General features: G+C 40.2%; 1 protein-coding gene across 12 annotated transcripts in view; it reads right to left on the minus strand.

Annotated features, from left to right (window-relative positions):
- DCLK2 (doublecortin like kinase 2) overlaps positions 1–25506 on the minus strand; it is a 188843-nt gene that overhangs the window by 143709 nt on the left and 19628 nt on the right. For all 12 annotated transcript variants that reach the window (XR_015144122.1, XM_086346384.1, XM_086346391.1 and 9 more), the window contains exon 2: positions 20160–20491. Coding sequence is in view for 11 of the 12 variants with exons in the window: in XM_086346384.1 (XP_086202510.1) it covers positions 20160–20491 (332 nt within the window). In the remaining variant the exon portion in view is untranslated. The remainder of the gene's footprint in view (positions 1–20159; positions 20492–25506) is intronic.

Genomic DNA, 25506 nt, shown 5'->3' on the forward strand with positions numbered 1-25506 from the left:
TGAAGATCAGGAACAAGAGAAGGATGCCCACCCTCTCACCACTTCTATTCAACATAATTTTGAAGCCAAGCCACAGAAATCGGAAAGAGAAATAAAAGCAATCTAAATAGTAAAGAAGTAAAACTGTCACTGTTTCCAGAAGACATGTTGTTATACGTAGAAAATCCTAAAGTCACTTCCAGAACATTACTAGAGCTCATCAATTAATTCTATCTATAGCATTGCTGGATACAAAATTAGCATACAGAAATCTGCTGCATTTCTCATATACTAACAGTTAAGTACCAGAAAGAGAAATTAAGCAAACAGTCCCGTTTAACACTGTATCAAAAAGAAAAAATATTTAGGACAAACCTACCTAAGGAGGCAAAAGACCAGTACTCAGAATGATAGGATGCTGATGAAAGAAATTAAACTGTGCTATTGAATTGGAAAAAATCAATATTGCTAGTATGACCATACTACCCAACCAATCTCAGTTTCAATGCAATCCCTATCAAGCTACCAATGGCATTTTTCACAGAATTAGAACAAAAAAAATTCCATTTGTATGGAAACACAAAAGACCATGCATAGCCAAAACTATGCTTAGAAAGAAGAACAGGGCTGGAGGAATCAGGCTCTCTGACTTCACACTATATTCCAAAGCAACAGTGATCAAAACAGTACAGCACTGGCACAGAAACAGATACATGCATCAATGGAGCAGCATAGAAAGCCCAGAAAGAAACCCATGCGCTCATGGTCAATTAATCTACGACCAAGGAGGCAGGAACATACAACTGAGAAAAGACAACCTCTTCAGTAAGGGGTGCAGTGAAAACTGGATGGCTTCATGTGAAAGAATGAAATTAGAATTCTCTAATACCACTTATAAATACGAGCTTAAAAATGGATTAAAAGCCTAAATTTAAGACCAAATACTACAAAACTCTTAGCGGAAAACACAGAATACTTTTTGACATGAATCACAGCAGTACTTTTTTGAATCCATCTCCTAGAGTAATGGAAATAAAAACAAAAATAAGCAAATGAGACCTAATAAAACTAGAGCTTTTGAGCAGCAAAGGAAATCATAAACAAAATTAATAGTCAGACTATGGAATGGGAGAAAATATTTGCAGATGATGCAAACAACAAGGGCTTAATTTGCAAAATATATTAACAATTCATACAGCTTAATATGAAAAAATAAAAAATAAAAAATGGACGGAAACCCAAAACAGACATTTCTTCAAGGAAGAAATGCAGACAGTCAACAGGCATATGAAAATATCTTCATTCTGACTATTGTTAGAGAAATGTGAATCAAAACTACAAGGAGGTAACACCTTACCCCAGTCAGAATGGCCATCATTAAAAAGTCTACAAATAATACACGGCACAGAGGGTGTGGAGAAAAAGGAACCCTCATACACTGCTTGTGGAAATGCAGACTGGTAAAGCCAGTGCGGAAGACAGTATGGAGGCTCCTTACAAAACTAAAAGTAAAAATACATTCACCATAAGATCTAGCAATCCCACTCCTGGGGATATATCTGGAAAAGGTGAAAACTGTAATTCAAAAAGATATACACACCTCAATGTCCTTGGCAGCACTCTTTACAATAGCCAAGACATAAAAGCAACCTACATGTTCATTAACAGATGAATGCATAAAGAAGATGTGATACACACACACACACATAATGGATGACTAATTCATGTTGATGTATGACAGATATCAAGCCAATATTGTAAAGCAGTCAATTAAAAATAAGTCTATAAAAAAAGAATGAAATAATGCCACCTGCAGTAAAATGGGGAGAAGGCAATGGCACCCCACTCCAGTACTCTTGCCTGGAAAATTCCATGGACGGAGGAGCCTGGTGGGCTGCAGTCCATGGGGTCGCTGAGTCAGACACGACTGAGCAACTTCACTTTCACTTTTCACTTTCATGCATTAGAGGAGGAAATGGCAACCCACTCCAGTGTTCTTGCCTGGAGACTCCCAGGGACGGGGAGCCTGGTGGGCTACCGTCTATGGGGTCGCACAGAGTCGGACACGACTGAAGTGACTTAGCAGCAGCAGCAGCAGTAACATGGATGGATCTAGAGATCATCATACTAAGTAAGGTCAGTGAGACAGCAAAAGGCAAACATCATAAGACACTACTTCATGTGCAATATAAAGCATGATACAAAACATTCATTTACAAGTCTATTTACAAACCAGAGCCACAGACACAGGAAATGAATGGTTACCAAGTTAATGGTGGCACGGTCTAAGGATGGCTCCCCAGGGTTCTTACAGCGTTTCTACCTCTAGTAAAAAGGTTTCTAACAACAGCAACTACAGCACCCAGTTCCTCTGGTAACCAAGGATGGTTGCAGGGTCAGCTAAGAGACCCAGACATGCGGACCTCAGCTATCTTCCCACAGAACAGTCTCATGGGCTCTTACACATCTGAAAAGTCCACTCCAGGCACAAAGCAGATCTTTCTCACGTTTTCAGGTTAACAGCAAAATAAGGATATTTGCTACACAAACTAGGCTTACACTTTACTTAGGTAAAAAACAACAGTTTTTCTTCACACAAAGAACATCTACTGAAAAAAAAAAACACAAAACTCCCACATAAGCAATTTGTGATATGGAATTAAACAAAAATGTTATTGCTATCTCACTGAAAGTGAAAGTGAAGTCGCTCAGCCGTGTCCAACTCTTTATGACCCCATGGACTGCAGCCCACCAGGATCCTCTGTCCATGGGATTCTCCAGGCAAGAGGACTCGAGTGGGCTGCTATTGCCTTCTCCAAGGGATCTTCCCCACCCAGGGATAGAACCCAGGGTCTCCCACATTGCAGACAAATGCTTTACTGTCTGAGCCACCAGGGAAGCGGCTAACATAAGATGAAGTGGGTATTTAAAAAAATTAATTGGTTTACTTTATTCCTGGATGGAAATGTGCTAGGCTTTTTTCTACCTCAAACATAATAACGAGCTTCCACGTCCCTTTAATAAAATGATCAACTTACTGCAGAAGCTATACTTTGGGTCCCTGATATTTCTGTTTGTTCCAACTTTGGTGGCCCCTTAGAAAGCCAGGACTTTGAAGGATTTCTGTGACAGGCCTGTAGCCAGCTCTGTGGCTCAGAGAGCGTATGAAGGACACCAGCGTACTCTTTTCACACCCATTCAGCCTGGATTCTCTGCTGCCCGTCGTTTCCTCTGTCCCCTTCTGCCACGCCACTTTGGACCAAACCCTGTTTGCGGGGAAGCTCTTCTGATGGGCTGCGCAGTCCTTCTCCTTCCATTCCAAAATCAGTCCAGAGGCAGACTGACCCCAAAGGAGATTTTTCTTTTTTTAATAAATTTTTTAAAGTCTTTATTGAATTTGTTACAACATGCTTCTGTTTTCTGGGGTTTTCTTTTTTCTTTTTTGGCCTTGAGGTTTGTGGCATCTTTGCTCCCCGACCAGGAGTCGAACCTGTACCCTCTGCAATGGAAGGCGAAGTCTTAACCGCTGGACCACCTGGGAAGTCCCTCCAAAGCAGATTTTTAACACATTGCCGTTTCATCAAAAGCTGATAGTCCCTCTCCACACTGCTCTTTCTTTGAACTTAGGTCCACTCCTCCCTCCAGTTCCTCAAACTCCTTTCCTACTATGACCTGACATTACTGTCCCTTAGTTCTGCTGTTCATTTTTATGCTTGCTTTTCCCTTACTGCTGTTGTGTACGTGTGTATCTGGTGGGGCTGGGGGGTCAGGTGGGAACAGTCCTTCTAGATCAGCCTCCCCATCCATCCTGGTGGGGCTGGGGGATCAGGTGGGAACAGTCCTTCTAGATCAGCCTCCCCGTCCATCCTGGTAGGGCTGGGGGATCAGGTGGGAACAGCCCTTCTAGATCAGCCTCCCCATCCATCCTGGTGGGGCTGGGGGATCAGGTGGGAACAGTCCTTCTAGATCAGCCTCCCCGTCCATCCTGGTGGGGCTGGGGGATCAGGTGGGAACAGTCCTTCTAGATCAGCCTCCCCATCCATCCTGGTGTGGCTGGGGGATCAGGTGGGAACAGTCCTTCTAGAGCAGCCTCCCCATCCATCCTGGTGGGGCTGGGGGGTCAGGTGGGAACAGTGCTTCTAGATCAGCCTCCCCGTCCATACTGGTGTGGCTGGGGGGTCAGGTGGGAACAGTACTTCTAGATCAGCCTCCCCGTCCATACTGGTGGGGTTGGGGGGTCAGGTGGGAACAGTACTTCTAGATCAGCCTCCCCGTCCATCCTGGTGGGGTTGGGGGGTCAGGTGGGAACAGTACTTCTAGATCAGCCTCCCCGTCCATCCTGGTGGGGTTGGGGGGTCAGGTGGGAACAGTACTTACTTCTAGATCAGCCTCCCCGTCCATCCTGGTGGGGCTGGGGGATCAGGTGGGAACAGTCCTTCTAGATCAGCCTCCCCGTCCATCCTGGTGGGGCTGGGGGGTCAGGTGGGAACAGTGCTTCTAGATCATCCTCCCCGTCCATCCTGGTGGGGCTGGGGGGTCAGGTGGGAACAGCCCTTCTAGATCAGCCTCCCCATCCATCCTGGTGGGGCTGGGGGATCAGGTGGGAACAGCCCTTCTAGATCAGCCTCCCCATCCATAATACAATTTACATCCTATTTCTTTCAGTCGTGTCTGACTCTTTGTGACCCATGGACTATACAGTCCGTGGAATTCTCCAGGCCAGAATACTGGAGTGGGTGGCCCTTCCCTTCTCCAGGGGATCTTCCCAACCAAGGGATTGAACCCAGGTCTCCCGCATTGCAGGCACATTCTTTACCAGCTGAGCCAGCAGGAAAGCCGAAGAATACTGGAGTGGGTAGCCTATCCCTTCTCCAGCAGATCTTCCTGACGAAGGAATCATACTGGGGTCTCCTGCATTCCAGGCAGATTCTTTACCATTTGAGCCACCAAGGAAGCCCATCATAGGAAATGAATATATTTAAATCAAATTTCAATTTGTATTTTCTGATTCCAGTACATATAATCAGCTAGTTAAGGGCATAAATCACACTCATGTCAACTCTCTTAACTCCTAGAAGTTCAAGAAGTGATTAAGACCTTGATGAACTAATGCTGCCTAGGCAGGAATGCTCTAAAAGGGAAAATCACTTAACAACCTTCTAGAAGAGTTATACATTTTATCTGCATGTAAAAATCTGGACTGTATTAAGTGAAAAGACACATAAAAAATTAAAATGTGGATTACATAACTAGGCTTTCACAAGTTTCCATTTACACAACTTTTGCATTTCATTAAAAATACTGTCTTTTTAATTTGCATTTTCACAGTAGCATGTGTAACCATGTTTTACCACTAAAAACATGTAAGTGATACTAAACACTAGGTGTTTAATAAACTTAATTCTTCAGAAACACAATAGTGTAACTAATGTCATTTTAATAAGTACCAATACATAGATATAATATTTAGATATCTTCCACAACTCACACTTAAAATGGCATTTAATGACTTACCATGTCGGCAAACAAAGAGCAATATTTAAAAATATAATCAAGCGTCTTTATGCTCACATTTAGAGAAGCTTGCCATAAACCATTACAAAACAAAAAAAGAAACTTTAAAATAAAACTTTACTATTTCAAGTCTTATAGCCTGAAATGCATATGGCAAAGCAGAACGCTCCTTCTGGGTATGTGTTACTTCATTTGTAACAATCCTCAGGCCCAGAAAATTAAACTTCTGTGGAGGCAAACCTCTAAAGACTACGGGCGTTCCAACACTTTTCTGGGAGTCTGGCAGCTGCATCAGGGTACAATTAAAAGTTCTAAAAATACACACACACCGAATATTCATGAAAGCTAGTCTTACTGTTTAAGTGTGGTGCTCCTCCTTACTCAAGCAAAATGCAAGAGGTTAATTTTTTAAATCCAGGAAATTGCACAGCGTTACTAAAAAAGCGAATAAAACTCTGGCACTATTTTTCTTCCTAAAGTAATTTTTAGTTGAAATCCAATTAATTCCTCTTCTATGAGACAGCACTCTAAGAATGTGGATGACCATGATTAAGCTTAACTTTTGCTCTCAAGGAAAATCAATGATTTTAAGGCTGAAAGTAAACAGTTCCCCCAACTAAAGGGATCAGAGTAAAACAGGCCAAAGAAGAGTTTCTTAAACTGCAAACAAGCTGATCATACATAAAATTTTGAGTCAGGCTTTACTTGGAAGAGAAAAATCACAGATTTCATCATGTCCTCAAAAGCTATTATGAGCCCTGAAAGATTTCTCATCTATAAAATTAGATAGCTATACTAAATAATTTCCTGTCTCAACTGTAAATTCTAAAACACCATGCTGACTTTGCACCTGTCCTTGCTATTACCACGGAGAAGGCAATGGCAACCCACTCCAGTACTCTTGCCTGGAAAATCCCAGGGACGGGGGAGCCTGGTGGGCTGCCGTCTATGGGGTCGCACAGAGTCGGACACGACTAAAGTGACTTAGCTGTTGCTATTACCATAGGCATGATGAATAAATGACCTTTTCATAAAATCCAGTAAAACCTGTAAAGTACTATTATATATTATATATATTGGTAGAAATTGTGATCAGTAGACACTCATGATAGCATACAAAAACAAAACAAATCCAAGAGTTAGCTATGACTAAAAGCAATAAACTTTACAAAGTAACTATTCCAAGTAATATCCTTGACTCAATTCTGAGTCAAAGTATCATAAAGCTAAAAGTTACCTGACTTCACTAAATACCAGAAATATATTCATGGGACTTTTGGCATCTAGGCAAAGGTTATTTAAAAAAAAAAGACAACTGAATGAAATGATAGGTTTTTAGTTCAAGATTAAGGTGACATAGTACCATAATGTGGGCTACTTGCTTAAAAAAATAAAGAGTTTCTCCCTACTAATAAGCTTAACATCTTCAACACTGGTTGGTTGGCCCTTGCCTTGAGTATACAACTGATAAACACAGGTCAACTGGTTTTTCTCCTTAAACTACTCTCTAGAACAGCAAGCAGCAAAGGTGGTAAGAGGAATGCATATGGGCTTCGATTTACACAACAGGTATTTTGCATAAAGTACATTTTTCCATGCAAGAAATCAAGTATGACCACTTCGCCTGGCTGTCCTGTCTAATCCACTCTTAAGTCTCTCCTAGCTTCAGAAACACTGGGGCACATACCAGGATTGTTGCCAACTAGACAACTTTGTGTCGACAGCTTTGACTGTATCCCTAGTATCCCCAAATACCTAAAAATCTCTTCTTGGAATATGCCTCTAGGAATGCATCCTAAAGAAAGGAATTGATCTAATTGATCAACTGATCTAGTAATGTTAAAATCTCTATGTACTGACAGGATCACAGGATTAAAAAGAGAGAGAGAGAGAAGCTGGAAACCCAAATGTCCAACAATAGGTTTGAGAAATGACAGTCTATTGAGACAACTGACCATTAGGTTCAGTCATTAAGTATGCAATATGCTGATTATATTACATGGAAGAGTATGATTAACAAATGAGAAAAGCAGGATACAGGATTACATGTAAAATCCATGTTATGTAAACCCTGTGTGTACATATGCATTTAAATGACCTTTGCAACCCTGGTTAAGTTACATCACCTCTTTTAGACAGTTCTCATCCATTCAGTTTAGTTCTGTTGCTCAATCATGCCCAACTCTGCAACACCATGGACTGGAGCACGCCAGACTTCCCTGTCCATCACCAACTCCCAGAGCTCGCTCAAACTCATGTCCATAGAGTTGGTGATGCCATCCCATCATCTCATCCTCTGTCATCCCCTTCTCCTTCTGCCTTCACTCTTTCCCAGCATCAGGGTCTTTTCCAATGACTCAGTTCTTCATATCAGGGGGCCAAAGTATTGGAGTTTCAACTTCAGCATCAGTTTAATGTGTACTCAGGACTGACTTCCTTTAGGATGGACTGGTTGGATCTCCTTGCAGTCCAAGGGACTCTCAAGAGTCTTCTCCAACACCACAGTTCAAAATCATCTATTCTTTGGCGCTCAGCTTTCTTTATGGTCCAACTCTCACATCCATACATGACTACTGAAAAAACCATAGCTTTGATTATATGGGCCTTTGATGGCAAAGTAATGTCTCTGCTTTACAGGGATAGAAAAGTAATAAAATAGCATCTACCTCAATGATTTTTGTAAGGATTAAGTGAGATAACATGTATCAAGTGTAGTATGGTAAGTACTCAATAAATATTCACCATTATTGCTTTTATGTCTGAAAATTACCACTGTGTTCCTAACCACTAGATGCAATATAGTATATGTAAATTTATATTAAAGCCTTTCTGTACCATGAAAAGTAAAAATAAAAATAAATTGCATTAACAAAACTATTATTAGATGGTTCCTTTTAAGTAGTAGAGTGAGACTGGGGAAGCAGGGCAGACATGGAAAAAACCTTTCATTCTTTGCATTTCCCTGAATCTTTGTATTTTCCAGTAGAAATATACTGATTTTACCTGAATAGTTTTCTCTTAAATGAAACGTGTAAATGAAAATATTGATAGAAACACTTGATTATGAAAAAAAAGTGCTAAAGTGGAAAGATTATACATTTAGCCTTCCCTGTATTTTCTAAATTTCTGCAATGTCACATTTTTTTTTAAATCTATAAAATAACACTGAGGCATCTTTTTGTCAAGCATATAATCACTCCTTCACCTATTTTTTTCCATTTTCAGATCCTACTAAAAATATAACAATGGAAATAGTGACAGACTTTATTTTCTTCGGCTCCAAAATCACTGCAGATGGTGACTGCAGCCATGAAATTAAAAATATGCTTGCTCCTTGAAAGAAAAGCTATGACCAACCTAGACAGCATATTAAAAAGCAGAGATAGTACTTTGCCAGCAAAGGTCCATCTAGTCAAAGCTATGGTTTTTCCAGTAGTCACATATGGATGTGAGAGTTGGACCATAAAGAAAGCTGAGCACCAAAGAATATATGATTTTGAACTGTGGTATTGGAGAAGACTCTTGAGAGTCCCTTGGACTGCAAGGAAATCAAACCAGTCCATCCTAAAGGAAACCAGTCCTGAATATTCATTGGTAGGACTGATGCTGAAGGTGAAACTCCAATATTTTGGCCACCTTATGTGAAGAACTGACTCATTGGAAAAGACCCTGATGCTGGGAAAGACTGAAGGCAAGAGAAGGGGACAACAGAGGATGAGATGGTTGGATGGCATCACCAATTCAATGGATATGAGTTTGAGCAAGCTCTGGGAGTTGGTGATGGACAGGGAGGCCTGGTGTGCTGCAGACCACAGGGTCGCAAAGAGTCAGATATGACTGAGCAAGTGAACTGACTGACTCAAAGTATAATTTAACCACAGCACCTAATATTACACAGATTTTAGAGAAACCCCAGGTAAAATTGCATCATGCTAAAAAATTTTTTTTGACATAAGCTGCTTAACTTATTAGTTATTTGTCCTGTCCCTCATTATTATTAATAATATCACTGAAGCCTTTCCCAAAGCCTGGCCACAGAGGGCGTACAGTATAGCTGTGAAACGTATGGAATCCAGGACCAGACTCTCTGGGTATGAACCCCAGTTCTGCGGCCTGCAGCATGATTCTGAGCAAGTTACTTGATTTCTCTTTACTTCAGCTCGCCCACTGCTAAGTAAAAACTGTAATACCTAACTCTCAAGGCTGCTGTGCGGACTAGTGGAGAAGACTAATGCAAAGAATAACGTTAATGCCTGACATTGTAAGCAGCTAGCTATATCTATTAGCTAGTTAAGCTATTACTCTAAGCACTGCACAATATGTATGTGACAAAGTATATATTTTAATAATTATGATAATCACTGAAAAATACATTATAACAAAAGTGAGACTAATTTGACACAGTCTTTATGTTCTATGTATTACTCTAACTTGGACATCAAAGGAATAAATAAGGAAACAAGATTTTTCAGTGATGTCATTTTTATTTCACCTACACTTTACATTGCGTAATTCACTGAGAACTAAAATTGTTGTTAAGTATCTCTTCTCCTAATTTGCAACCGCAGTCATTACTAACCAAATTTCAGTGTTTTCCTACAGTGTCCCATAAAAGGAAGAAACTATTATTTAAGGTCAGGGGAAACTGCTTATACTGTGGATATCAGAATAGCAAAACACAAACTTTGAAGAGTGATATCTAAATACTCCCTCTTTCTTCCCACCTTTCAGATCACTCTTTGAGAAACAGGATTTGTTACATGAAAAACAAAGATGAAGCTTTCCCCTCCTTCTTAAAATAAGAGATATTTCTGCTTAGATGAAGAATCGAAAAACAAACGAACATTCTCTATACCTGGACCCCAGCTGTACTGAATAAAACCCCTGGTTACACACAGTCTATTGATTCCTGATTGGGAAACATTTTCCACGACTTGAGATAGACTAGCTATTCATACTTCAGAGGTGTGAATTTATCTAGGAGGACAAAACACTGTTGTCTGGATTTCTAGTATCTACAAAAGGAAATGCGGGCGCTAGGAGCAGTGTGAGAATTAAAACCGAGCTGTCCTCGTTGACCTCAAGGGAGAAAACTATCAGGATTAGATGAATTATAGAAAACATTTATATTCAACCATTTGATTTTTCTGCAGCAATTTTAGAGACGAGATTGCTTTAAATAAATATGGTTGGGTCATTACAAAGAAATGAATCTTCACTAGAAAAATGTGATGCTGGAAAAAGAAAAGACACAAAAGTATTATTCATAGTACAGTACCCATGAAAAAAACTTTTTAAAAAGTGAGGATGGAAACCTTCATAAACTCTAAGATGGCTGATAAGACGGATGCCCTCCAAGGGGTTGCCATTGCTCCCCATGGAGGCCCCATGGCACACGGGCATCCTGAGGCTGGCACTGGTCCCAAAGTCTGGAAGCATTTTACCCCCAAAGCATCAACTGCAAGCAATTTCTGAGTCTGTTTTGCCTCTGCCCATGACAAGAATCAACATGTTCCAAAGTTCCACTAAATATGTTTCTTTTACGTTAAAACTCTGCTGTTTCTATGAAAGCTAAAAGCTAGAATTTTTTACACATGTGGACAAAAGCTATATTTGGACCTTTCAGTCTCTTAACAAAATAAAGACATTTTTAAAAAAGAACTTGCCCCTGCTGCAGTTTATTCTAAGAAAGGCACTCTGATTTTCAGAAAATTTAAAAAGTAAACCTTCTCTTCCTAAACAATTTAAAAGTTCAAGAAGATTTTGTTTTTAAGAACAAAAATAAAAGTCAAGCATTTAATCTAAATTAATTTGAAGTTTAAAAAAACTACTTAGTGGAACAGTGACGATTTCTATTTATACAAATGCTTTTTTCTAGTCACCCCATCTCCAAACACCTAGGTTGCATACTTTTAAAAAATTGATAATTAGGACATCACTTTTTTTTATGACATCACTTTTAAGTCTTAAATACTTGAGATTTTACAAAATTAAATCCTGATGTCTTAGGCTTCTCTTTAAATACAGGTAAAATGACTCGGGACATCTTTTATTTAATTCAGTGTGAAACTATACCACCCAACAGTACGTCAGACCAACAGTCTGAAATCCAGGAGAATAAAGACTACAGACCGTGACGTTCAAACCCACCTGCCTCAGGGAAAAAGTGGATAGAAAGGTTATGAGAACATCTAAGAGGTCTGAAATACACCGAACCTGGAGCATGTGGCCTAAACGATAACAAAGCTGATATTTTAATAAGCATCATTTCCCTTTGAAGCATTTCACTTACTTTACACCAAGATTTCTGAATCTCAGCATTATTGACATTTTGGCCCCCGAAGAATTCTTCTGTGGCCGTCCTGTGCGTTGCAGGAAGGTCAGCAGTTTCCTCTGGCACCTACCCATTAAATGCCAGTCAGGATCACCAAAGCATGACTCACAGACGTTGCAAAGTCCTCAAAAGGCAAAAGTGTACCCAGCTGAGCACGATAGCTTAATGCTAGAGAAAACCCAAGAATTCTCATGGACAAAATCCTAAACTGTGATTTTATCTTAAGTGATTTTGTAGAGACATAAAATGCATCAGACTAACCAAGTCAGACCTTGTAAATGGAGGTACTACTACTAGGAAGATGGGATCACCGGTTTAGAGGAAAGGAAAGACTTCACAGACATGGTTTTCACCCCATAAATGCTTACAGGCATATGACACACCAGTACCTCTTCAATCAAGAAAAGCTCTCAAACCATAAAAGATAACAAGGGCCCTTTAAAACTCTAGCACAAGGGTCAGAATGGGATCACTACACTGTTCATGATGAACTGATTAATTGCCTACAAATTGTTTAACCTCTATCCTTGTGTCAAAGACCAGACTAATTAAAGTGAGAACAAAATATGAGTAGGAAGTAACCAAGAAAAAGAACATTGAAGTCAAGGCAGATAGTCTAAAATTTTGTGCAGAGACAATTCATGAACACATCTTAGTTCCTTTCTCATCACCTAAGCAAAGCTGTTCTTTTTTTGAGAGTTTTTAGAGAGCAGATAGTTTGGAAAAATTCATTTTATGGGGAAAAATAAAATGAACATTGACCACTTAAAGGTTTGCTTTAATCTTAAGCACAAGACAAATCTCAGGCTATTTCAAAGCAAGATTTAATCTCTTCACACTTATAAACCAACAAAAAGACAGACTTGATGTTTTAAATAGTAAGTCCACCTACAGTACAAAAATGTTGAATCCATGCCCAGAAAACTAGTTTTTAAGGGTACCTGGCAATCTGAAAATATAATATCCAAAGCTGGGTCTATCAAAAATGAAATCTATTATTTTTCCAAATCATCATTTTATTTCAAAGTTTAAAAATCTCTCTTTTCTTTGTACATAGGAAATAATGGTTTAATCTTTTTAAGACATGAACGGTGGCAAAAATGATATATGTAACATTCTATAACCACATGCCAAAATTTCACTGATTAACTCAGTGTTTTAATTTCTATGATCTGATTGAAATCAGTCTTATTTTCTTTCTCAGTGCTTGAGTTTCTGCTTCTAAGCAGACATGAGAAAGAAGTGGAAATCAAAACAGCAAATGCTGGATTTCTGATGGTAACTATACCATCACTTTTCTTACTTAACACAAAATTGAAAACACACTACAGTGTTCTTTCCTTGCCTTTTCCACTTAACATTTTCTTCGTCTAAATATTCCCCACAATTTCCCCACAATTCACCACAATTTTCAATACCTACTACACATAAATCTTACGGTAATACCATTTAACTGCTTTTTACTTTAGAGATTTTAAATTATTTCCAATCTTTTGATCTGATTGCTAGAAAATTTTTATGCACAATTATGTTTGTATCTTCAGTTATTTAGGATAAATTCCTAGAAGTTAATATTTTCAAGTTATACAAAAAAAATTGCTTTCCGTAAAGCTAATGAGACGGAGTACACTTCCACTCTTTGGAAATGCCAATTCACTGCACATTAAACAATAACATTTTCTTTTTTACAAAAACCTATCAACTTTAAATATTAATAATAATATCTCATTGCCTTAATTTACATTTTCATTAGTGACACTGAACTTTTTTATGCTTACAATTTATAATCCTATCTTCTCAAATTGTCTATTTGGCCCTTTATCTACTTTTCCATTGTAATGTTATTTTTTCATATTAAACTACTATGACTCAATATAAATATACATAATCCTTGCTTGACATTTAGAAATTTAAAACTGTTATGCCTAACCAATCAACCTTCCCTTCATAATTAATTTTTCCACTACTTTCATACTTAGAAAATCCTTTCCCATTCCAACTACTGACATATCATCCTTTTGTTCTTTTGTCTCATTTTGACATCTATATGTTTAAGACACCTGGAGCTTATTTTTGGTATGGTTATGAGGATGTGGATTTGATATCTGGCAGCATGACAGCCAATGAATCATTATTTCCAAAATTTTCCTGCTTATTTTTTAAGATTAACATTTAAAATCACTTTGTCAGGTATTGCTCTCCTCACTCCAAAACAATCTCATTTACATTCTTAAGGAAACTGCATTTAATCAATACAAAAAATCAGGAGAGTTGATGAGAGTTGAACCATAAAGAAGGCTGAGTGCCAAAGAACTCATGCTTTTAAACTGTAGTGCTGTATAAGACTCTTGAGAGTCCCTTGGACTGCAAGAACATCAAACCAGTCAATCCTAAAGGAAATCAATCCTGATTATTCTTTGGAAGGACTGATCTGAAGCTCCATACTTTGGCCACCTGATGCGAAGAACTGACTCAGAAAAGACCCTGACGCTGGGAAAGATTGAAGGCAGTATAAGAAGGGGATGACAGAGGATGAGATGGTTTGATGGCATCACCGACTCAATGGACATGAGTTTGAGCAAGCTCCAGGAGATGGACAGGGAAGCCTGGCGTGCTCCAGCCCGTGGAGTCACAAAGAGTCGGACATGACTGAGTGGCGGGACAACAACAACAATCAATGTGATAGTACCAGGTGCCACCTGGCATCCTTACCAGGCACCTGATTGTCATAGAAGCACTTCCTGTAACTCCTTTGTTTTCCAACACATGGGCTTTTGAGATATCCCACATTCAAGGTCTGGAGCGGCTGCTGCGCTTCACCGGACCGGCTGTGTGGAGATACCCCACATCCAAGGTCAGAGAAACCCCAGTAAGACGGTAGGCACTGGAGTGGCTGTGAGGAGATACCCCACGTCCAAGGGCAAAGGAGAAGCCGCAGCAAGACTGTGGGAGAGGCAAATTCGTGTTCAGAGTCAAACCCCATTCCCACCAGGGACGCTTAAAGGGCTCAAACAAACCTTGCATGCACCAGGACCCAGGGACCCCATAGAGACCGAGACAGAATTGTGAGCGTCTCCTGCAGAGGTGCGGGTCGGCAGTGGTCTGCCACAGGGACAGGGGCTTTGGGTGTGGGTATGGCGTAACTCCTCTTGGAGGAGGTCGCCATTAACCCCACCGTAGAGCTGTCAGAACTCACATAGGACTGGGAAATACACTCTTGGAGGGCACCACAGAACCTTGTGCACCAGGACCCAGGAGAAAGGAACAGTGACCACACAGGAGACTTACCTGTGGGTGTCCAGGAAATCTCCAGTGAAGGCTTGGGTCGGGGGCGCCTGCTGCAGGGTTGGGAGCACAGACTGTAGCAGTACATACATGGGATCTTTTGAGGGAGGTCACAATTATCTTCATTATCTCCACCATAGTTTCAGTTCAGTTATTCAGTCGTATCCAACTATTTGCGACCCCATGGACTGCAGCACGCCAGGCTTCCCTCTCCATCACCAACTCCCAGAGTTCACTCAAACTCATGTCCACTGAGTTGGTCATGCCATCCAACCATCTCATCCTCCATTGTCCCCTTTTCCTCTCGCCCTCAATCTTTACCAGCATCAGGGTCTTTTCAAATGAGTCAGCTCTTCACATCAGGTGGCCAAAGTGTTGGAGTTTCAGCCTCAGCATCAGTCCTTCCAATGAACACACAGGACTGGTCTCCTTTAAGATGGACTGGTTGGATCTCCTTGCAGTCCAAGGGACTCTCAAGAGTCTTCTCCAGCACCACAGTTCAAAAGCATCAATTCTTCTGTGCTCAGCTTTCTTCACAGTCCAACTCTCACATCCAAACATGACTACTGGAAAGACCATAGCCTTGACTAGACAGACCTTTGTTGGCAAAGTAATGTCTCAGCTTTTTAATATGCTGTCTGGGCTGGTCATAACTTTTCTTCCAAGGAGTAAGCACCTTTTGATTTCACAACTGCAGTCACCATCTGCAGTTGAGCTATTTCAAATCCTAAAGATAATGCTATGAAAGTGCTGAACTCAATACGCCAGCAAATTTTGAAAACTCAGCAGTGGCCACAGGACTGGAAAAGGTTAGTTTTCATTCCAATCCCTAAGAAAGGAAATGCCAAAGAATGCTCAAACTACCACACAATTGCACTCATCTCACATGCTAGTAAAGTAATGCTCAAAATTCTCCAAGCCAGGCTTCAGCAATACGTGAACTGTGAACTTCTAGATGGTCAAGGTAGTTTTAAAAAAGGCAGAGGAACCAGAGATCAAATTGCCAACATCCGTTGGATCACTGAAAAAGCAAGATAGTTTCAGAAAAAATACCTACTTCTGCTTTATTGACTATGCCAAAGCCTTTGACTGTGTGGATCACAGCAATCTCTGAAAAATTCTGAAAGAGATGGGAATACCAGACCACCTGACCTGCCAATTGAGAAATCTGTATGCAGGTCAGGAAGCAACAGTTAGAACTGGACATGGAACAACAGACTGGTTCCAAATAGGAAAAGGAGTACGTCAAGGCTGTCTATTGTCACCCTGCTTATTTAACTTATATGCAGAATACATCATGAGAAACACTGGGCTGGATGAAGCACAAGCTGGAATCAAGATTGCCTGGAGAAATATCAATAACCTCAGATATGCAGATGACACCACCCTTATGGCAGAAAGTGAAGAGGAACTAAAGAGCCTCTTGATGAAAGTGAAAGAGGAGAGTGAAAAAGTTGGCTTAAAGCTCAACATTCAGAAAACAAAGATCATGGCATCCAGTCCCATCACTTCATGGGAAATAGATGGGGAAACAGTGGAAACAGTGGCTGACTTTATTTTTGGGGGCTCCAAAATCACTGCAGATGGTGACTGCAGCCATGAAATTAAAAGATGCTTACTCCTTGGAAGGAAAGTTATGACCAACCTAGACAGCATATTCAAAAGCAGAGACATTACTTTGTTAACAAAGGTTCATCTAGTCAAGGCTATGGTTTTTCCAGTAGTCATGTATCAATGTGAGAGTTGGACTATAAAGAAAGCTGAGCATAGAAGAATTGATGCTTTTGAACTGTGGTGTTGGAGAAGACTCTTGATAGTCTCTTGGACTGAAAGGAGATCCAACCAGTCCATCCCAAAGGAAATCAGTTGTGGGTGTTCATTGGAAGGACTGACGTTGAAGCTGAAACTCCAATACTTTGGCCACCTGATGTGAAGAGCTGACTCATTTGAAAAGACCCTGATGTTGGGAAAGATTGAAGGCTGGAGGAGAAGGAGACGACAGAGGGTGAGATGGTTGGATGGCATCACTGACTCAATGGACATGAGTTTGTGTAAACTCCGGGAGTTGGTGATGGACAGGGAGGCCTGGTATGCTGCGGTTCATGGGGTCGCAAAGAGTCAGACACGACTGAGCGACTGAACTGAATTGAACTGACATGCACTTTTGTTTCAGGTAAGAATTTTTCTTTTCTTAGTGTATTAAAGAACTCATCCCCCATTTTACTACTAGATCTTTAACAGAATATAGATCTGTATTTTGTCAGTGCCAAAATACAGTGTATTTTGTGATAGCGTTTGGGAATGTGTGTACTATGCTTTTTCCTCTAGATCTCATGTATGAAAGGGTTTCTTAATAGTAAGCCACCCTTTAATTTCTGTCATAAGTCTACTCATAACAATAGTCTTTAATATGTTGGTGATTTGTGTTGCTTGTGCTTTAAACATTTTTAAATATAAATATTTCTACCTGGAGTTTTTTCCGAAGACAATTTTCTGAATACTAAAGTTTCAGTGATTTCTATTTCAATTAGATGTTCAACTTCTATAGTTTATTTACATTTTCCCTGAACAACGTTCATTTGGAGATTTCCAAATCGGTTTCTGCTTTTAAAATCTTTGCTGAATTCCAGTTTATACTCTATGTTTTCTGATTTGCTGCACCTTTGATCTTCCTTTTTCCTTAGGTAAAAGTTAGGTATCTTAAACATCTGTCTTCCCACTTCTTGTCTTCTATGCGTCCACCAACAATCAGCTATTTGATTTACCAAATCTTTCTGTCCTGTGGTCTAATTTTTTTTTTTCACTTACTTGCAAGATGAATCTTAAGGTGTTTTGTGTTGTGCTGTGCTAGTAAGTTAAAATGTAAAGTATCTATTTCCATTCATATCATGAACCTATTTGGGGACAGGCTTCTATGAAATGTTATGCCTTCTCACTATTAATTTTAATCAATAAAGTCATTGTAAACTCACTATCATGTACTAGAACTTTCAGAATCTACTGTATAAAATTTGGTTTATGTTTAAGATAACAACCCAGTAACTAGATCTGGTCTTAGAAAATTAGAAACTAATTGTGTTTTTGCAGAAGATATTGCTCCAGTGTTTATTATTCATTCTCAGCACTACACAAGCCAAACACTTCAAAATAAATTAAGTATGTTTGAGGGAAGAAATAAAGTGGAATAAAGTAACAAATCGAATGCTGGAAACTACAATGTTTAATACAATGTAAACCTAAACAACTACTGAAATTAGGAAAAAATACACTTTGGAAGTCTCATGTTTCTTTTTAGAAATGATAATCTGATTGTGGTGAAACTCAATATTTGTATATCTGCTATTCATGCATTCTTGCTATATGCTCAACTTTTTTTTTTTAGCATATTAGGTTCCCTGGTATATTGTTACTATAATTTGGCCTGTATATTCCTGTATAATTTGTGTACATTTTTCAGAAATGCTGCTTAATTACCTCCAGTGTTCCCTATGAAACTCACATGGTCATTCCTATGAAAGTACATTTTTGAAACACATTTTCTATATTATACATAAATATTTCACTTTTTCACTTTCATGCATTGGAGAAGGAAATGGCAACCCACTCCAGTGTTCTTGCCTGGTGAATTGCAGGGGCAGAAGAGCCTGGTGGGCTGATGTCTATGGGGTCACACAGAGTCGGACACGACTGAAGCGACTTAGCAGTAGCAGTAGTATCAGACAGGAAAGAGTTTCCTAAAAGCATTAAATATCTTTTATTTTTACTTCTGTGATTTACTCAAACTCATAATGACTCTAGTGGTCAATAGATGTTTTTATTCTTAAATAGGGAATATTTCATGTAGCAGCCTTTTCAACTTAAATTTTTCCCTCAGAAGTTCACATTTCCCTCTAGGTTGGTACAACTACCATGGAAAACAGTATGGAAGTTCCTCAGAAAACTACAAACAGAATTATCATATGATCCAGCAATCCCACTCCCGGGCATATATCCAGAGAAAACTATGATTCCAAAAGGTACACGCACCCCATGCTCACAGCAGCCGAGACACCCTAAATGTCCAGCAACAGAGGAACTGCACAGAGATGTGCTACACATAGACAGGGGAGGATTACGGAGCCGCACAAAGGAGGGAGCAACGCCATGTGCAGCAATATGGATGCAACTAGAGATCATCATACTAAAGTGAAGTCAGAAAAATGGAGGCAAATACCGGATGATATCACTTCTTTTTGGAATCTAAAATACGGCACAAATGAACCTATGAAACAGAAACACGGACACAGAGAACAGGCTGCTGCTGCTGCTGCTGCTAAGTCGCTCAGTCGTGTCCGACGCTGCGCGACCCCACAGACGGCTCCCCCCTCCCTGGGATTCTCCAGGCAAGAACGCTGGAGTGGGTTGCCATTTCCTTCTCCAATGCAGGAAAGTGAAAAGTGAAAGCGAAGTCGCTGAGTCGTGTCCAACTCTTAGCGACCCCATGGACCGCAGTCCACCAGGCTCCTCCATCCATGGGATTTTCCAGGCATGTGTACTGGAGTGGGGTGCCATCTCCTTCTCCGAGAGAAGAGACTCGTGGTTGCCAAGGGGAGGGGACTGGGGGAGGCATAGAGTGGGAGGTTGAGGCTAGCAGATGAAAGCTTTTATATACAGAATGGATAAACAAAAAGGCCCTACTGAATAGCACAGAGAACTATATTCAATATCCTATGATTAAACCATAACAGAAGAGAATATTTAAAAAAGAATGTGTACACATATATATGTATAACTGAATCACTTTGCTAAAAAACAGTAACACTATACTTCAAAAAGTTTATGATAGATTTCTCTACATCTCTTTTGAGATACTTGGGTAAAGAGACAAGGAAGCCACTTGCTTTATCATTTTTCATGACAAAGACCCACACGCACACACTCCTCACAAGTACAACTAGGAGAATCATTTCTAGTGAGCTATGACATTCATATTGTTAACTAGGTAACTCCCGTGGTACAGAAAGGGTTTAAAAGCAAACTAGAGCGTGTGGGGCTAGAAACATCCTACCTGCTTCCCGTCCAGCGTGCAGAGCCTCTTCACCACTCCCGAGTCCAGCTTAATAGCTTCGGTGATGTCTGTTAAGACCTGTTCGAAGGAGTGAGCAGTCTTCTTATTCAGGAGGATCCGCACAGCTTTTCTAGGCTTCACTCCACTTCGAATCACAGTCACTAATTTGGGCTTGATGAAATCTTTACTTTCCTTTACTTCGCTCTTCACTGAGGAGGGAGGGGCCGAGCGGGTGGCCCCACCCTTGATATTCACGGACCAGTTCGGATTAACGTTTTTGGTGTAGTCCACTTTACGAAATGGTTCATTTGACGCGCACACGTAACTCTCACCTAAAAAGAAAAAAAATCAGGTTTATCAATGGAATTATTCCCACCGTAGAAGCATTTTCTATGAAGCACAAATGCTATAAGTCCATTGAGTGACTCTTCAACTTAGCAGATTCAGCGTTCTCCCCACAGCCCTTTCTTTTTAATAGCATCTTGTGTGATGCTATTCATAATGTGTGCGGAGTGAAACGTACTGGACAAAGAAACTAAAGATCTGAGTTTCCTTCTGGTCACATGTCACCCTGCATAGAGCGGCTTGTGAGACCTTACTTCCCTGATCAGGGATCAAACCCACGCCCCCAGCAGTGAAAATGCAGAGTCCTAACCACCGGACCATCAGGGAATTTCCTGCTCTTTGCTTCTCAGCATCATTGTCTCTAAAGGGAAGTTGTTGAACCAGGTGAATTCTAAGGTACTCCTTGCTTACAAAAGTCCATTAACTAATTTTTAATGTCTCATTCTGGAAGAAATAACGGTATCACAAGATAATATATTCACATAAAGAAGTAAAACTGTTTTCCTCCTCTTTCCAATTATGTATTTCAGCCCTCCAAGAAAAATTTCTACAAAATTTGCAGAGCTGACTAAATTATATTCAGTTATATGATCATTTACTCAATTAACAAAACTACAAAAATAAAGCTAGAGTTTTGTCAGCTCAAAGAAATATTCCACAGGAATTTTTTTTCTTAATGGCAGAACGAATTTAAAATAATTAGTTTAAATAGATACCCTTTTCAATGTCTACTTAAATGAAGGATTATTAGTTAAAATGATGTGTTCATTATTCATGTAGCCTTCGGCTTAATTTTTAGCAAGTAAACATAACAACTGTATAATTTTTCAATTGGTTAAACTGATCCAAATGTTCATTAATTTCAAGTTCCAAAATTATATATTGAAAAAAAATCACAATATTTCTCTCAGGAAACTCAGAAGTCACCCAATTCTTTTAGTCCCAACTTTCTGGTATAAAAGATAAAAGGATTACATGTTAAGATTTTCTCTAAAGTATCTTCTAATTCAAAAAGAATTAACTTTTTTTCACATATGTAATATAATGGTCTCATTTTAAATAGATGATACAAGCCTTAAATGCTAAAAACAAAATAACCAAAATAGTAGAGGGGAATTCTTGAGGAAAACATATTAATGCAAATATTATTTTTAACTAGTATCAGAATGTTTTGAAGTCTTAATTAACGGAGAACACAAAGATTCCCAAAGGTATGTGAACAATTCAGTAACAGATGAGACACAAAAGTATCTGAAAAGAGGAGCAGCGTCTTCTGTTTAAAGGTTGACCTGGGCCACTGCCCATGAAAAGTTAGGGAACCAGCCTCAGGCTTCAATGTTACTTCTTCACCAATACTCTGAAATCCAGCCCAACCATCACCATTTAGAGATTTTCCATCTCTGTAGGTTTATCTTTTTTCTCAATGTGGGAAAATGGCATGTAATTCAAAAGTAAGTGTAAATTTAGTAAAACGAAACTATATATCACATACAAGTATTCATGAGCTAAAATAAATCATTACAATCCTGCTTTCATTTTATACAGAAAACCATTCTCACATTGAAAAACTTACAATTTTTATCTATGTAAAGTTTAATTGCATGTTTGATCCAAAATTTTAAGTTGGAAGATAAAAGAAGGAATCTCAGCAAGAAAAGGGGATTATTCTTTTTTAAGGCCAGAGAAATCAGCTAGTGGAGAGTCTTTCGAAACATAAAGAGAAATGGCAATGGCAAAACAAGCGCTAATTTAGTATGTCAGACTACCCTGATCAAACTAGCCCCTGCAAAGCTGATATGTCAACCAGGAAAGCTGCCTTTTACATTTTCCTTTTGCCTCTTTACACGAGTTCAGAATGCCAGAATGAAAACAGGTAAAGAAAGCCTGTCTCTCAATTTTGTGTGTGGTTACTGATAAATTTTTACTTCCTTCCTCTCTCTTCCTTTCTTCATAATGTTTCTGTTAAAAACTTGTGGACCAGTTCTATAATGAATATGTAAAGTGCTGAACCCGGCCTGATGAACGCCCGCTGAACAGAGCCTCATCCTGTTCTGCACCCATGGCAGACACGACCGTTCATAGAGCACCCTTCTGTTTAGCCCAGACGCCCTCCTCATCATTCACACGGGGTACCCGCTCACATGACAGCTGCCCCCATGGCAGCAAACCCACCTTGGCATCCTTGGCACTCAGCATTTCAGCACAAAGTTTCAAGACGTGATTTTGAGGTCAGCCCTGAGTTTCTGTATTCTGGACACAGAAATCCCTATATACAGATGTCACACCTTGACAAAGTAGCCACTGAGATGCCTCAACCAGCCGCCCCTGGTTCCCCTCCATCAAACAATCTCCTGACTACAGTTGTGTCATTTACATAGATCTGCCTACAGGGAGAGAATATGTGGACAAAAGCACTTAAAAATTTTGGTTCCTAAGGCAGTGATAGTTCCTGCTATTAAACAATAAAACCTTATTCTTCGTTAGACACCAGGCAACTACAAGATTGAGTAGAAGCAATCAGTCTTCCAACAACCAGATTTATGCTTCTGTAGGGATTTCTGTTTAAAATTTGTTACCCCCCCTGCCAATGTGTCACTTCTTCCTTTTTCCCCATCCTGGTGAGGAACAGCACTTCCTATTCAATCCTCAGCCAGAGACCTAGGCATCATCTCTCACCCTTACGGTTTTCCCTACAAACTATATTCTGATATCAAGCTCCATCTGCTTTATCTTCTAAGTGTTTCTCTCTTAAAAAAAGCTTTTGGACTTCCCTGGTGTTCCAGTGGTTAAGAATCTGCCCTGCAATGCAAGGGACACTGGTTCAATCCCTAGTCCAGGAAGATCCCATACGCCACACGGCAACCAAGTCCGTGCACCACAGCTACTGAGCCAGCACTCTGGAGCCCAAGGGCTGCAACTGCTGAGCCCGCTGCCTTAGAGCCCATGCTCTGCAACAGGGGGAGCCACGGCAATGAGAAGCTGTGCATCACAGCTAGAGAGCAGCCCCCGCTCCTCGCAACTAGAGAAAGCCTGTGCACAGCAACCAAGACTCCTCACAACCAAAATAAATAAATACCAAGAAAAGGAGTTTATTGGAGCATCACTGCTGTACAATGTCGTATTAACCTTCTAAATACTAAAAACATCCCTCCTCACCACCTACTTCCCCCCTGGGTCAGTGGAAGAATCTTCTGTTTCCTACACATTCTCCAGAGAGAAAACAAGTTTTCCAAACGGCAGTGCATTTTATGCTAATGACACAGCTGAAAAAGTATATCCTCAAGTAATGAACCCTGGTATATGGATAAAATGCTACATTGTAAGAGAATTTTTTTTCCTTTTAAATCACATATTTAATTAAGAAAGTAATAACGTAATATTACCCAAATAAAATGTAATAAGCACATGCTCAATTATCATCCCTGGTAGCTCAGACAGTAAAGAGTCTACCTGCAATGCGGGAGACACAGGTTCAATCCCTGGGTTGGGAGGATCTCCTGGAGAAGGAACTGGCACCCCACTCCAGTACTCTTGCCTGGAGAATCCCATGGACAGAGGAGCCTGGCGGGCGGCAGTCCACAGGGCCGCAAACAGCTGGACACGACTGAGCGACTTTAGTTTCACTTTCATATTCCAGAGAAGAGGCGTTAAGGATTTATGCCATAAGTTTATTCACAAACATATCTAGGATGCTGAGTTCAAGGGTTTGATCCTTTTAAGAGATTCCACCTCTTAATGTGCTCCTTCTCTGTCTCACTGATTATTTTTTAAGTGGTTGATGCCTTACTATTAAGAAAGGTACAGCAATCCAAACCCAAAGATTTGGAAGGCTCCTCTTCCACCTCTTAATCTGCTCCTCCTCTGTCTCATTGATCATTGTTTAGTGGTTGATACCTTACTATTAAGAAAGGTACAGCAAATCCAAACCCAAAGAACCAAGTCATCACAGCTAGAAACCTCCACTTGCTTTCCACTGAAAGTGGTATATTCTTCCGTGGGCCGTCCTCATAGCGGCTCCTATGGGCCCAGAGGATGTGAACTCTGGATGCTCTGTGCCCGCACAGCGCTGCTGGGAGCTCTGCGAAAGATGCAGAGACTGAAGGTGGAAGAAACGGCGGCTGCAAACCAGGCGCTTCTTTCCTTCCGACCTTGTTCCCCTAACTTGTCAGAGAATCTTTTAAACTTTTACCAAGACACATTACACACTCACCAAAACAAGGAATAAACATCTCTTTTAAAATGAAGGTTATAAATGTGTTATGTATATACCTAAATATCATACATGGATATATCAAAAATAAAGCCATCCCCGAGGATGGTCAGAATTGGTCTGACAGTCACAGCTGGATCTCAGGGTCTGGTCTGAGATGGTCCAACCTGTGTTCCTCTGTGGGTATCACTTCACAGAATATCTGTATCAAATGAAGCCACTCCGAGGTGACAGAGTGACACAAACAGGTCACTCGGTGACTGCCACTTCTTCACCAACTGTAGCTTTTCCCTCAGTCATCTGCTCTCACTATAACATTTAGTAAGACTGAGTCACGGAATTGCCCTTCTTCTGACAACACAGAATGGGTCCCTGCTTCCCTAGAACCTCCCTGAAATCATGCACCCAAAGCCCATTTCCATGGCAGCTGTCACGCCCCCTCCTGAGTTGCCCTGAGGCATCCTGTGGGGTCCACTCCTGCCTGCTGCCGTGAGTGGGAAACTCAGCTCAGCTCTGGGTATGCTCTTGGTGGTCGTTAGCTGGAGAGAACTGAGATACATACGCATGCTCAGACATATTTACAATCTGTCTCTAACAACAGTTCTTGGACCATAACACACTGGTGGGAAATCATGTGACAAATGATGATCACAAGAATACTATATAGAAGAGGATTTGTATACAGAGAACAAACCAGTGGTCATCAGAGGGGAGAGGAGTTGGGAAAGGGGCAAAATAGATGAAGAGGATTAACAGTTACAAACTACCAGTTAGAAAGTCAGTCAATCACAG

This window comes from Bos grunniens, chromosome 17 (genome assembly GCF_055505025.1).
Source record: "Bos grunniens cultivar Pamir isolate PY7600 chromosome 17, Bosgru_T2T1.0, whole genome shotgun sequence".
NCBI lineage: Eukaryota > Metazoa > Chordata > Mammalia > Artiodactyla > Bovidae > Bos > Bos grunniens.